Genomic DNA, 15,186 nt, shown 5'->3' on the forward strand with positions numbered 1-15,186 from the left:
TCTCTCATACTTCGAACATATTCTCAGGAGGGACTAGTCACTGGAAAAGGATATCATGTTTGGTAAGGTGGAGGGTCAGAGAAAAAAGAGGAAGACCCCCCCCAGCGAGATGGATTGGCAAAGTGGCAGCATCAGTGAGCTCAAGTGTGGCAACAATTGTGAGGTTGGCCCATGACTTGACAGTGTTTTGTTCTGTTGTGCATAAGGTCGCTATGAGTCGGTATCGACTTGATGGCCCCTAACAACAACAACAACAAAAACAACAACTCTGCGGTTTTAAAAAAATGAACTGCTGACATGCTCAATATGGATGCATCTCAAAAGCATTATGCTAAGTGAAATATACCAGATTCAAATGGTTTAAGATTGATGATTCCATTTATATGAAATTCTAGAAAATACAAAACTACTGTGATAGAAAATATAATAGTAGTTTTCAGGACTGAGGAAGAGACACATGTTTACTGTAAAGGGACATGGGGGACGACCTTGGGGATCTGGCCAGAGAGGAGGAAAAGACACATTTCAAGTGGTAGCGTAGTGGTTACAAATCAGGCTGCGAATCGAAAGGTCAGCAGTTCGAAACTACCAGCTGTTCCGCGGGAGAAAGATGAGGCATTCTGCTCCCATAAAGATTTACAGCTTTGGAAACCCTGTTCAGGGTCGCTATGGGTCGGAACCGACTCAACGGCACTTAACAACAACAACAACAACAACAATTCCACGTATAAGGATGAAGTTTCTATATGCTTACCCTCACTTTTTTCTTTCCTTTTCTTGTTTGATGTAGTGGTAACTATTATGACCAGGGTTAGTAACCTGGGCTGCTTCTTCCTTTTTTTTTTTTCTCATTTACTTAAAGTACAATTTATGCAGAGTAAAATCCACCCATCTTAATATACATTCTTAAGGAGCTCTGGTAGCATTGTAGTTATGTGTTGGGCTGCTAACCGCAAGGTCAGCTGTTTGAAAATACCAGCCATTCTGAGGGAGAAAGACGAGTCTTTCTGCTCTTGTAAAGATTTTCCTGTAAAGATTATAGAGTCCTGGTGTGGTGCTGAGGATTAATGTGCTGGACTGCAAGGTCTGTTTGAACTGTAAGTTGGCAGTTCAAGCTCACGAGACACTCCTCAGGAACGCTATACAGGGTTGCTATGTGTTGGAACTGAGTCGACAGCACACTTAACAATAACAAGAAATCATAGTACCCTGGAGTGGCACTGTAGGACAAACACTGGACTGCTAACTGAAGTTCAAACCTATCAGCTGTTCTTGGAAACCCTTTACAAGATCACTATGAACCAGAGCAAACTTGAAGGCACACAATAACAGCAATAATATTCAGAGTGCCTGGAATACAGTTGGTGCTCAATAAATACTAACTGATGTATGATAAATAAAATATTCCATATTCTTTGGAGTCCTGGTGTGGCACTATAGGATAAACACTAAACTCCTAACTGCAAGGTTGGCAGTTCAAACTCACCAGCTGCTCCTCTAATACCCAAATAGGGCTGATGCTTGTTGGAACCAACTCAGTGGCACTTAACAACAACAACATAGAATCGCTATGAGTTGGAATCAGCTCTACAGGAGTGTATTGATTGAACACACAAAGATGGAAGGAAACAGTAGGCATTGCAAGTAATTCAGGGTAGAGAGGATGGTGTCTTACACCAGACTAATAGCAGAAGGTAACCTGTAATGAGATTCTGGAAATATTTTGAAGTGAAAGCTAACAGAATTTGCTGATTAACCTCTTTAGTGTGAAGAAAAAAAATAGTCAAACAATGTTTGCCAAAACTTGAACAACTAGAAGACTTGTCATTTACTCAGATTTGAAAGATAAGGGGAAGAACTACAGGTTTGGAGGATAAAAATCAAGATTTTGGAGAGGTTGAAATAGCTTGTATTCATCAAAGTAAATGTATCTACTGGTGGTGGTAGTTGTGTGCCATGGAGTTTTTTTCAACTCGTAGCAACCCTGTACAGGGCTTCCAAGGCTGTAAATCTTTATGGGAGCAGAAAGCATCATCTATCTCCTGTGGAACAGCTGATAGTTTCAAACTGCTGACCTTGAGGTTAGCAGCCCAACTTGTAACCACTACCCTACCAGAGTTCCTTAAATATATCTACTACTTACACAAAAAAATTGAGTTCAAGGGAAAGGTAGTGATGGAAATTTGGGAGCCAACAGTATACAGATAGTTTTTAAAGCCTTTAGATGGATAAGATTTCTTAGAATAGATAGAGAAGTCACTTAGGGATTGAGCCGTCAATCTTTCCAGTGTTTGGAGGTTGTAAAGATGAGGAGAATCCAGCAGAATAGCCCAAGAAACACAACAGTGTGGTGGGGGTGGAGGAATCACGAGAACTAAGTCTATCAAGGAGGGAGTGATCAACTGCTCTCTGAAATATTGCTGATTGTACAAGTTATATGAAGCCTGAGAATTGGTCATTGGATTTATCAATTTGGATATCACTGGTGACCTTGATGAGCAGTTTCAGTAGAGAAATAGCAAAGAAATCTTGCTTAGACTGAGTGTAAGACGAAGGGATAGCCGCAGGTATACATAACTCTTATGAGTAGTTTTGTTATAAAAGGGTATTGAGAAATAGAAACATTTTAGATGATTGTATAGTATAGCAAGAGTTTGTTTTTAATTAAGATGAGCAATATAGCATGTCCATATGTTGCTGAAAATGATACAACAGAGACAGAACAATTGGTAACGCCAGAGGAAGAAGACACAATTGTAATAGAAGTCATGAACAGACAAGGAGAGAGAAATTTGTTGACTAGTAGAGGGTTTGTACATAGGAACGCAAACAACTCAGTGTTCAGGAGGCAACGTGGAGCATGACTTTAAAAGTAATAGGTGAATTTTAAGTTTACTTAGTATGTACCAGGCCCTATTCTACATGCACTTTGTAGGTATTAATATGATGAGGGTTGTTGTTGTTGTTGTTAAGTGCCATCGAGTCGGGTCCGACCCATAGCGACCCTGTACAGGGTTTCCAAGGGTGTAAATCTTTACGGGAGTAGAAAGCCTCATCTTTCTCCCGCGGAGCGGCTGGTAGTTTCGAACCACTGACCTTGAGGTTCGCAGCCCGATTCGTAACCACTACGCTACCAGAGGGTAGATACCTTTATTTTCCTTTTAAGGATGAGAAAACTGTAGCACAAATAGGTTAGGTAACTAGAATACAGATACACAACAAATAATGGTAGTAAATAGGTAACTTGCTCAAGTTTCCACTGCCAATAAGTAATAATCATACAGCAAGTAAATGACAGAACCAAAATTTGAATCTAATTAGTCTGACTCCAAGGATCCTTGGTATCACAGTCATTAAAGTGCTTGACCGCTAACTGAATGTTCAGTGGTTCGAACCCACCATTTGCTTTACAGGAGACAGAAGTAGCAGCTAGCCTCCATAAAGATTTACTGCCTTGGGGACCCTAAAGAGCAATTCTAGACTTACTATGAGTTGAAATTGACTCAACAGGTATGGGGTTTCGTTTGGCTCCAGATCCTGTGTTTTTAACTATATGGGCAAAACTATCTTTTTTTTTTTCTTGAATAAATACAAGTAGATTTCAGATTAGTTTTTATGCGAGCATGTCGAAGTTCTAGTAAGTGAATGAAGACACTAAGGAAATTGATACCTTTGTCAAGTAATTTTTGAGGTTTCTAGTCGTTAAGTTTAAAGAGAGATCATGAAAACAATATATCATAGAAAAATAAAGTACTTTGATGACTAAAATAAACAGCTAAAGAGATGTAAATGCAAGATTTATAATTACGTTCAGCATGCATTTATGAAGTCTCTTCTTAAGCACAAGGAGATATACAGATGAAGAAGACAGTTTCTACCTTTTGACGTTCATAATCAAGAGGGGAAGAGACTCAGAACATTTGGAAAAAATAACTGAAACATTGAAGTTGATTTACAAATTTCTAGATGTTAATATATTGTTTTCCTCTGGAAAATGATAAGATGCTTGATCATTCATCCAACTGTTTTTGTTTTTAACCATTTACTCTCTTTTGCAACTATAGTAACAACTGCTGATTCATAGATGAGTATGTAATACTTCTTACCATTAAGGAATTCTTCGCCATCTTATTAGAGATATACAGACTTTTAAGATAGTTGTAATATAATGGATAAATGTTTCTGAAACCATTATAGACACAATATAACATTTCAGATGTGCTGAAAAACAGAAAAGTAATAGATTAAAACCTCATTCTTCATTTTCCTCAGCTTGAGAAATGCTGAGTGTGTTCTTTCTTTTTGGCTTTCTAACTCTAGATGTTTGCACGTTTCTTTGTAATATTTGACTTTGTCTTCTCAAGCTGCCTTTTGAAGTAATTGGTTGAGACCATGCAAATAAGGTGTACAGGACTCTAAGTCTGGCATTCATTAGCTTTGCCATGCAGGTAGGCTAAAAGGAGCCATCTTAGAAAAAGGTACAGACGATCCAAGGACCATCAAGAAAGAAGAGCATGAGGGGAACAGGAAATCCCTACCTAGGAAAGCAATGACAGCAGAGGTGGTGACAGAGGCAGCTACGTGGAGCAGCTGTAGGCATCTAGGCCCATGCACAGGCAGCTACAATCATACATTGACAGAGAACTTCCAGAGGTTCAAGCCAGATTCAGAAGAGGCCGTGGAATGAGGGATTTCATTGCTGATGTCTGATGGATCTTTGCTGAAAGCAGAGAATATCACAAAGATGTTTACCTGTTCTTTATTGACTACGAAAAGACTTTTGAGTGTGTGGATCATGACAAGCTATGGACAACATTGAGAAATATGAGTATTCCAGAACACTTAATTGTGTTCAAGAGGAATCTTTACCTGGACCAAGAGGCAATTGTTTGAACAGAACATGGGAACACTGAATGTTTTAAAATTAAGGAAAGTGTGTGACAAGGTTGTGTTCTTTAACCATACTTAATCATCCTGTATGCTGAGCAAATCATCTGAGAAGCTGGGTTCTATGAAGAAAAATGTGGCGTCAGGATTGGAGGAAGACTCATTAACAACCTGAGATATGCAGATGATACAACCTTGCTTGCTGAAAGTGAAGAGGACTTAAAATATTTACTGATGAAGATCACAGAGCACAGCCTTCGGTATGGATTACATCTCAGTGTCAAGAAAACACAAATCCTCACCACTGGAACAAAGGACTTCATTCTTCTTGGCTCAATATCAACACTCACGGAGGCAGCAGTCAAGAAATCAGACGGCATATTGCATTAAGCAAATCTGCTGCACAAGACCTCAGAAGCAGCAGTCAAGAAATCAGACGGCATATTGCATTAAGCAAATCTGCTGCACAAGACCTTTTGAAAGTATTGAAGAGCAAAGATGTCAGCTTGAGGACTAAGGTGCTCCTGACCCAAGCCATGGTATTTTCAGTAACCTCAAATGCATGTGAAAGTTGGCCAGTGAATAAGGAAGACTGTAGAAGAATTGACGTCTTTGAGTTGTGATGTTGGAGGAGAATATTGAAAGTGCAATGGGCTGCCAAAAGAAGTGCAGCCAGAGTGCATCTTAGTGTTCCAAGATGGCCAAACTTCGTCTCTCATGTATATTATTGTTGTTGTTAATGCCGTCAACTGGGTTCAGACTCACACACAGTAAGTAATTCTGTGCAGAGAGCAGCTGGTGAGTTTGAATTGCCAACCTTGTGGTTTACAGTCCAGTGCTTATGCTACTATACCACACCAACATATAGAATATACTTAGTTACTTTGAATTTCCCTTATATGATATATGATTCATAGTTCCAAATAGTTTATATTCGGTTTTAGAGGAAACTAGTCTAATGCTTTGCAGGGTTGTTTTAGTTAACTCAGCTTTCTACACTAAGAGTACAGAGACTCAGCTACCTCTAATCTTACATGCTTTTTTACTATGAAAAAGTATAATCTGAGGCAAACATTAAGCTCAGAAAACGATCTTTTCATGACTGATCTTAGCTCTCTTGTGGCATAATATCCTTTTGCTAGTTTCAAACTCAATTGGATAACAGAGAAGCAGCTGAAGGAAGTTCCAGACGTGACTTAGTTTACTCAGGTGTAAGTGTCTGCAGAATAATTATTGCTCTCATTTTACAATGCATGATTTGTGGAGTTTTTATCTGTGTTGTTTTTAAATTTAGTGAAAATTATATTTTAATTTAAATCCATTACAGAAAATTAAAGAATGGAAATGACCTCACAGAGTAGGAATGTTGTTGTTGTTATTAAGTGCCATTGAGTCGGTTCCCACCCATAGTGACCCTGGATAGGGTTTCTGAGGAGCAGCTGGTGAACTTGAACCACTGACCTTGCAGTTCAAATGGCTTTGCAGTCTGGTGTATTAACCCACAGCACCACACAAAGTGCTGCATAGAAATATATAATTAACACATTCATTATTATGAATAAGTTCTTAAGATGATTAAGGAAAGTCATGAGGAGAAGGAAAAAGCTTTCTCCGAAGATGGAACAAAACAGTATATAGAAGATAGGAGAAAGAATAAAAGTCAAAGATGTTATTGAACATAAGCACTAATATTACTTTATGCTTCCCACCATGTTTCTCTTGACCCAGGCTTTCACTATTGTATAAACCATAAACACCCTTTCCCTAGCAGCAAGCAATTCCGGAGTGTGAATGGTGTGTTTTCTTGTTTTCTCAGGCACAACAACCTTAGTGTACGGCCAAAAGGACTGTCCACACTGGTGAAGAGTGGCGTCCCTGAAGCATTGAGGGCTGAAGTATGGCAGTTGTTAGCAGGCTGCCATGACAACCAGGCAATGCTGGATAGATACCGAATTCTTATCACAAAGGTAGGAGTCTCTTTTCATGCTATTTATATAGGCCAACATATTAAATAGATATGATTTTGATGGCTTCTGTATGTCACAAATGTCTTCAATTTCTTTTTAAAAAATGTACTGGTATTGTGCAGTGAATAGTTTTACCTTTGGTTTTGAACAATTACTGGATAGTAGTAAACAATGTAATACATCATATCTGATCACTTTATGCCTTAACTTTCCATTCAGGTGACCAAAGTGGACAATATTTATATTTTAAGTGTTTTCTTATTCTTTAATTAACCTTTAAAAATATTATGAGACACATACAAAGTTCTGTTTGTACATAGTTATTCTAGTACACTTTTTAAACGAAATAAAACCCAACCTTACATTTAAATGATATGGCTAGCTGCCCAGAACCTCATACAGTTAGGCGTCCCTATAGCCAATGTAAATGCACTTTCTTGTGTCCTCAAAGCTGGTTTTAGGGCATAGACAAAAGTAGTCTCAGGCCAGATCCTAGAATTTCCTTTTAAGGGTCTAACCTCCTCATTTCTTCATTTACTCGAAATTGTAAAAATTAAATAATTGTAACATATTATTTGTGTGGTTTTTTTTTCTAATTTCTACTTATAAGATTAAAAAAAATTTTTTTCTAAAAAAGCACTAGCCATTGAGTCAATTCTGACTCAGTGATACCCTGTGTATCACAGTAGAACTGTGCTCCATAGGGTTTACAGTGATTGTGATCTTTTGGAAGTATATCACCAGACCTTTCTTCCAAAGTGCCTCCAATCATCTGGTTATTAGCCCAGCAGTTAACCATTTGTGCTACCCAGGTCCCCCTGGGGGTTTTTTTGTTTAGTTTTGCTTTGTTTTTAGTAAGCACAGCTTATTCCTGAGGAAATGATGGCTTTTAAAATTCTTTATCCCCTTTGATTTCTTCTTCTTTTCATTCCCTCCTTGGCCCCTTCTCTTTTATGTATACTTTCAAAGCATCTAATATATTCAGTTGTTGCTAAGTTGGGTTTTAAAACAAACCCAACAAAACAAAAATCAACTTTATCATTTTTTAAAGGAAGATTAGTGGTCTCTGCAGCCCAGTATATAGATTATTCATTGATATGTAGGGGGAAAAATGTCTAACATACCATTTGTATTGTTTTAATTAAAACAAAAGAATTTTTTAAGGTATATTCTTTCAGAATTTTAAGCTATAATTTTGATTTTTAAGGTAGTCCCCAACTTACTATAGGTTGTAGTTAGGACCAACTGCGTTTACAAGCATCCATTTTTTTTTCATGTACCTATTATCAATAGTAATATATACTATATTCAATGTTGCTGTGCATAGTTTGCTGATATCATCGTATCTGTAAGTTGATGTGTAATTTGTCCAACCTTCAAAAACAAATAAAGGTCAGATTTCTAAATACACTGACGATAAAAAACAATAATAATGAAAAATAAAGAACAATGAGTTACTCTCCATATAGAACTGACTTAATGTCAGAGTCATTGGATTGGAATGAAACCACTTCATATGTTGGAGTACTTGGACATTTGTGTACAAGTGTGTTACTGAGACCTCACTGGGTCCTTGGGTCTGACAGCACTTTTCCATGTGTTTCAGGAGAAACCTAAGGGAAGGATAGGAATTTCACACCTTGGAGGCAATAACAGTTGTGCCTACATTCATATAATCACTTTTAGAACATTGCAGTTGTCATGCAGTTTGTGTGTGTGAGTGTATAAACACACCCTTACACATATTTGCTTTTTCCCCCATTTGTGCTTGTTAATAAAGAAGAAGGGACAAGTAGATGTTGGGTAGATAACTACCTTTCTTCTAACGTCAGCAGTAGTTGAGCTCTGTTATAGAAGAACTTATTCTAAAAAAATATGTAAGTTTATTTATTTTCAAATGACAAATGTTTAGTTGCCACTTCAGAATAACTAACAGTGTATCATTTAAAATAGTATAATCAGTATTTCCATGTTCAGTTTATTAATCAATGACAACACAAATTTAAATTTTATTTCTATTGCTAACAGTACAGTTTATCAAAAACAAAATTTTCATAAAAACAATATAGAAATGTGTGACTCTAATCATTTGTTTTCAATTCAAGCTCTCAAGTCATATCATTTCTGTGAGATGAAGTACAATAGCCTGTTTAATTTCATTGTCTTCCTTGTTTCATAGCCAAAGATGAAAATAAAATGAATGATATCATCAATTGAACAAAAACTAGTTTTCTCTTTTCTCTATGGTTAGGGGTAGAAATGGGGCAGTAGATATTTGTAGCCAACAGTGCATGCATGTAGTTTGGTAGTAAGTACCGCTGAGTTTACTGGCCACTCAGTGGAAAGAGTATGAACGCCCAGTGGATCTTCCGTATGAAGTGCTTATTTTTTTGTCAATTGTTGGCTGTGGTTCAGCAGCTGTTAGCCTCTTCTTTTGATCTGGCTAATTTTTCCCCATCTTATTAAGGGAATGGCAGGATTTCAAGGTCATTTAATGAAAGGGCTCAGCCTGAACAAACAGAGTTGCTTTATAAGAACCCTGATAAGACCTCAAATTACAAAGGGAAGGAGGAATATGAAATATTTACAGAAAATTTGCTTAATTTGACTTCTGTGAGAAAGTAGAGTTCTTATTTAATTCTATAGTGATTTAGAATTTAAAGCAACAAACCACATTTTTCAATCTTCTTTTTAGAGGTGACTTACTCATAACCAGCAGACTGGGTCTAGAGTACAAGTATGTTTTGCGTGACCAGAAGTGCCTTAAAGAAACATATACAACTGTGACTCTAGCTTATACTTTCCTTTTTCCCATAGAGTCAGTACATTCTTACTCCTTGTCTTTTATACATTTTAGTACACATCTGGCCCTCAAAAATACATGTTTTTGTGACTCCACTGTTTCAATCAGTACCCTTGAGGAGGATGATATCATAGTGTACTTTTTAAGTGATTAATGTCTACTTCCCCACCAGTGTCTAAACTCCAGGGGAGTGAAGACCACAACTGTTTTGTCCTTCATGGGCTACCTCATATCTGGCATCAGATCTAGCACATATTTGATCATTAATTTTGGGTCTCCCGGGAGGGAGCCAATATCATTTGTTGACTTATTATTCATTTGAAGGGAGCTGTAAACAATAGGCTAATTTGAACAGCAGTTCCTGATGTCTTAGCTTCAGTGGGTTTTGGCAGGCAGTAAGTAGGAGGCACTAAGAATAACTGTTTCAGAGCTCCGTTTTAGGAGGAAATGCTGGTGCTCACTATGGAGGGACACTGGCTTCAGAGCTCAAGCTCTACCACTTACTTATTAGCCGTGAGCTCTTGGACAAGTTCCTTAACTATTCTTAGCTTCACTTCCCTCATTTATAAAATGGACAAAGTCGTACATATTTTACAGTATTGTGAGGATTCAGTGAAATAACTCTTGTCCAGCATGGAGTGTAGGTTAATACATGGTAAGCATTCACTAGTGATAGGGAATGAGGAAAATTATAAAACATCGTGGCTTAAATATTAAATGAACAGCACAGAAAAGTACTACAGGAAATACAGAGATTGCTATGGTCTCCTGAGGTCTGTGCAATTTTCAGGACATCCTTTTGAGTTGGAAGTGAGGAGCAAGAAGAACAAGATTTGCATAACATCCTGTTATCTGCTTGTGCACAGATTGATTCTTTACTATTGAACAATGTCTCTTTTGTATCAGACACTATGTTAAGCACTAGAAAAACAAAGAAAAACGGCACATACACATTACCCTCAAGGAATTTGCAGTCCTGTGGAACAGACAGACAATAGAGAAACTATGACAATTGGTTAAACACTATGACAGAGATATGAGCAAAGTGATACAGGAACACGTTACCTGGGGAAGCCAACTCCACTTGAGGTAAACAGAGAATAGGTTCACAGAGTTGAGGCTTACCAGGCAACAAATGGGAGGGTTTAGTTGTGAAAAAATCCTGCCACATCAAGTACACTCTAGGCTATAAACTTCAAGAGAGCGAAGATTGTTTCTTGGTATTGCTCATTGCTGTATCCTTAGCACTCAACACTAGGACTCTGCTCTCGCAGATGCTAAATAAATACTTCCTGGCAGAATGCATAGGATGTATGGAAGGAATTACGTTCTTCTATGCACTTTCCAACTTAATCTCACAGCTTTGATGACAGGAGTCCCACTTTTAACATCGAGAAAAACAGATACAGAGAAACTAAGAGAACACAGTTAACTCTGTAGTAAAACCGGTGTTTGAACCCATGAAGCAGGAAACACTAATAATGAAATGAAAGCGATAAGATATTCCCCATATGCATATTTGCCTTCAATTATCCTTTGAAAAGATAGACTCTGTATTTTTCCAGTTAGTTGAGCTTAATCATCAAGGATAACAAAAGAAAAGGTTAAAGATAAAAAGCAATACAATACCTGGTGTGGCACTGTAGGATAAGCATTTTAAACCCATGATTTGCTCCTCAGAAACCCTATAAAGGGTCGCTACAAATTGGAACGAACTCAAACGCACATAACAACAATAACAGCATCCCCTATTCTCCCTTATATTATTCATGGTATGGAAATGAAATTTATAGTTTATGTCAAGAAATGTTCTGTTTGTATCAGTAAATACGTATAAACCTTTGTAATAGTAAAGTTCCTCAGTATGAAACTTCAGACTCTCCCTTTAAAGATAGGTCTTTACACTGTCCTTCTTGAAGTGGACTTGAGTCTTATCAGCTGTTACATGATTTCTGCCATTGAGGTTAAGGGCTCTACCATTGTTGATGAATTTATGGCTAACTCTGTCTCCAAAAAACATTTCTGAAATCCTAAGTTTTTACTGCTTATCATTGAGAGTTCTTCCTATTACTCATCCCAGTTTTTTAGGTTAATTGAGAGAACTGTTGAAGGATTTTGACCCTGCTGTATTTTTAATTGTTGACTTTAGGAACCACTGAATAATGAGCATGTTTTCACATATTCTGAACTATCTGTCATAGGGAGCTGCCTGTGTTTTAGGGTAACTTGATTTGAACAGGGTGTAACAGAACTGCATGCAGGTAGTCCCCAACTTATGGCATATTTGAATAATGTTGAAGTACACTTAGGGGCGGCTAGGTTTTTTTGTTTGTTTTGATATATTTTATCATTAGTAATGTGTACTGCATACAGTATTGCAGCTGTTGCTATCATTCTCAGATTTTCACTCACAGATACTCAGTGTTATGATTTATAACAGTAGTACTAATGAAGGGTAATAACAGTGGGGGAAAAAGAGGTATTTGATTTATGTCAAAACCTGTAGGTAATTTCAAAAATTACATGGCATGTGTGATATGTCTTATTCATCAAGTCTGCTGGCTACTACCTCAATAACACAGTAAATATTAAGAGAGCTTTTTAGAAGTGATCTAATGTATAACAGTCATAGTTATTGAAATCAATACAGACTTTTAATTTGTAAGCTTTCAGAAGTATCATAATGAACCATTTCTACCTATCACTTTAATTTTTTTTCCTCAAATGAATCTAATCTTCTGGAATTGTGTTAGTGTATACCTATATGTACATATACATACATGTAGAATACATATAGGTATTTTTTTAAACCTTTTTATTATGAATTGGGCAATTGTTTACAAAGCAGCAGTTTTTAATTTTACAATTTATACACATTTTGTTTTATGTCATTGATTGCAATCCCTACAATATAACAACACTTATCCCACTTCCTCCCCGTGTTTCTTGTTTCCATTCCCTCTTCTTTCCTAACCCTTTTGAACTTTGTCCTTGGATTAATACTGTCCTTTTGGTCTCAAATGGTTGATTATCTACGTGAATCTTACTAATGCTATGTTTTGGTTGAGAATTGCCCCGTGGGGGTGAGTTCATTTCCACACTTGAAGGGTGAATGAGAACTGCAGTCTTGTGGGTTCCACCAATCTGTACTAGACCAATGGTGGTGGTGGTAGTTATGTGCCGTGGAGTTGGTTCTGACTCTTAGCAACCATGCACTGGCTTTCCAAACTTGTACATGTTTACAGAAGCAGAAAGTCTCATTTTTTCTGTGGAACAACTAGTAGTTTCGAACTGCTGACCATGAGGTTAGCAGCCCAGTTTATAACCACTATGCTGCCAGAGCTCCTTATTAGAGCAGTAAGTCTGGTCATTTTATATAACTTATTTTTAAAGGGTTTAGACTTAGTGTCACATAGACCTGAGTTTTAGTTTCACCTTTCCCACCTACTAATTTGTGATCTAACAAGTTGTTACAGCTTTCTTTTTCTTTAAGTGATTCTACACTTTTAATGCGTTTGCACAGCAATTTAGGTTCTCGTTTAATAATTACTACCCAAATTATTCAGAGACATTGATTACATTTTTCATAGTGTTATTAACATTCATCAATTTCCTTCTGGATGTTTTCTTTCTGGTAGTCTGGTTTGTCTGTCCCTTTACCCTTCATCTGTGCTTTAGAATAATTGTTGACCATTTGGCCTCACATGGATACTTTTTAAAGATGCTCAAGTTATCACAACTTGCTGAGCATCATCATTCATAAAGCAAGATAATAATTGTACCTACTGGGATCATTATATAAATCAAATAAAATGAAGAAATTATGTGCATGGCAATAGGAAATGTTCAATGGTTAGTTTCTACTATTTTTATCAATATGATGATACATCTTGCACATAACAACAGTAATAATGAATATTGGTATCAATGTATGCTTTCATTTTAATATGTATATGTTAGGGGACATGAAATGTCAGTTTTTTCCTTTTTCTTTTTTCTCCCTTCATTCCTTTTTTTAATTAGGAATTTTATGGGATATTGGTTTTCTAAAAATTGACTTTTGAGCAATTATATGAATTATTATTTTAGTTATTGTGTAAATTCAAGTGTATCATAAAATCTAATTATGTTATCTAAAAAAAAAACGCATATTGAAGACTGCCTGCTATAATCAAAACTGCAAAGTAGGTAGTAACCTCAGTCATCTATTAACGTATTCATTCAGTAACCTCTATTGAATATCTTTTAGGGCAATCCTCTGTATGGCTTCTAGGGGTATGCAGAGCTGAAAGGTTTACTTCCTCAAGGAGTTCAGTCTAGGACAACTTCACAGAAGAGATGATGTTTGAGGTGGAACTTGGAGAATATATCTGAACAGAATAGGGTCAAACTGCAGTATAAGGATGGTTATGTAACAATTTGAGTTCCATTTAGTAATGTGTAGCTTGGATTATTCAGGGAGACGTAGAAAGTGAAGTAAGTGTGCTCTTTCCTTTCCTCACTCTCACCTATTTTGGTCAACTGCACCCACTATTCATGGTTCCTTGTTAAGATGCAAATATTTAATTCAAGTGTATTTCTGGTAGGACAAATACATACAATGAAAATCCTGAGCAAATATATCGTATCAAAATAATATCACAAAAAAATTGTGAGTTGTTCACCTAGGTTTTTCCCTTTTTTTTTTAAATATTACTGATAAGCCACTGGAGTGTTTGGCGGTTCCAACCCACCAGCCATTCCTTGGAAACCCTGTATAGGGTCACTGTGAGTCAGAACCTGTTCAACGGCACTTAACAGCAAACATGCAATCAATGTTTGAGTAGTTATTGTGTGCTAAGACACCGTTCTTAGGATAGTGTTAATGTATTAAGTCAGCTACACTGAAAAAATACCAAAACAGACTTGTAATGAAGGAACCCAGTTTTCGTTTTAGAGCACATCTGCTTAAACTCATATTAGAGAACAAAAAAGGTGGTAGTTGCAAATACTACTTTGATAGTTGCTTCCAAAAATCCTTTCTGGAATAATATGCAAAACAACAGTGGAAAGTGTTCTAAGATTCTGCAAATTCTCTGCCTGTTTGGGCATCATATGGCCAGAGAAACTTCACTGTGTTTATTTTTGTCTGTTTGTTGGTACTGTTGTTGTTGTTGTTATGTGCCGTGGAGTCGGTTCCGACTCATAGCGACCCTGTACAGGGTTTCCGAGGCTGTAAATCTTAATGGGAGCAGAAAGCCTCATCTTTCTCCCGCGGAGACTACTCAGAATAAATTATTATATTATTGTAGCAGATTACTTTTAATACAGCATCTGGCTCAAAAAAAAAATCTTTTCACTGTAATTATAATACTGGACATTCTTAGGAGGAAATACTTACAGTGGTTATGATTCTATAATTAAATAGCATTTAGTGAATGTTCAACTGCAGAGTCAAATTATGCTATCAGTTACATATTTTATTTTATGAGTTTTTACAACTAAATTTAAGTTCCATGTATTATTTAACTAGGTAGTGGTTTGTTTTTT

General features: G+C 36.8%; 1 protein-coding gene across 3 annotated transcripts in view; it reads left to right on the top strand.

The window, feature by feature from the left end:
• RABGAP1L (RAB GTPase activating protein 1-like) overlaps nucleotides 1-15,186 on the top strand; it is a 958,953-nt gene that overhangs the window by 288,806 nt on the left and 654,961 nt on the right. For all 3 annotated transcript variants that reach the window (XM_006867062.1, XM_006867063.1, XM_006867061.1), the window contains one exon: nucleotides 6,704-6,854. In XM_006867062.1, coding sequence (XP_006867124.1) covers nucleotides 6,704-6,854 — 151 coding nt within the window. The remainder of the gene's footprint in view (nucleotides 1-6,703; nucleotides 6,855-15,186) is intronic.

Source organism: Chrysochloris asiatica, unplaced genomic scaffold (genome assembly GCF_000296735.1).
Source record: "Chrysochloris asiatica unplaced genomic scaffold, ChrAsi1.0 scaffold00100, whole genome shotgun sequence".
Classification (NCBI taxonomy): Eukaryota; Metazoa; Chordata; class Mammalia; order Afrosoricida; family Chrysochloridae; genus Chrysochloris; species Chrysochloris asiatica.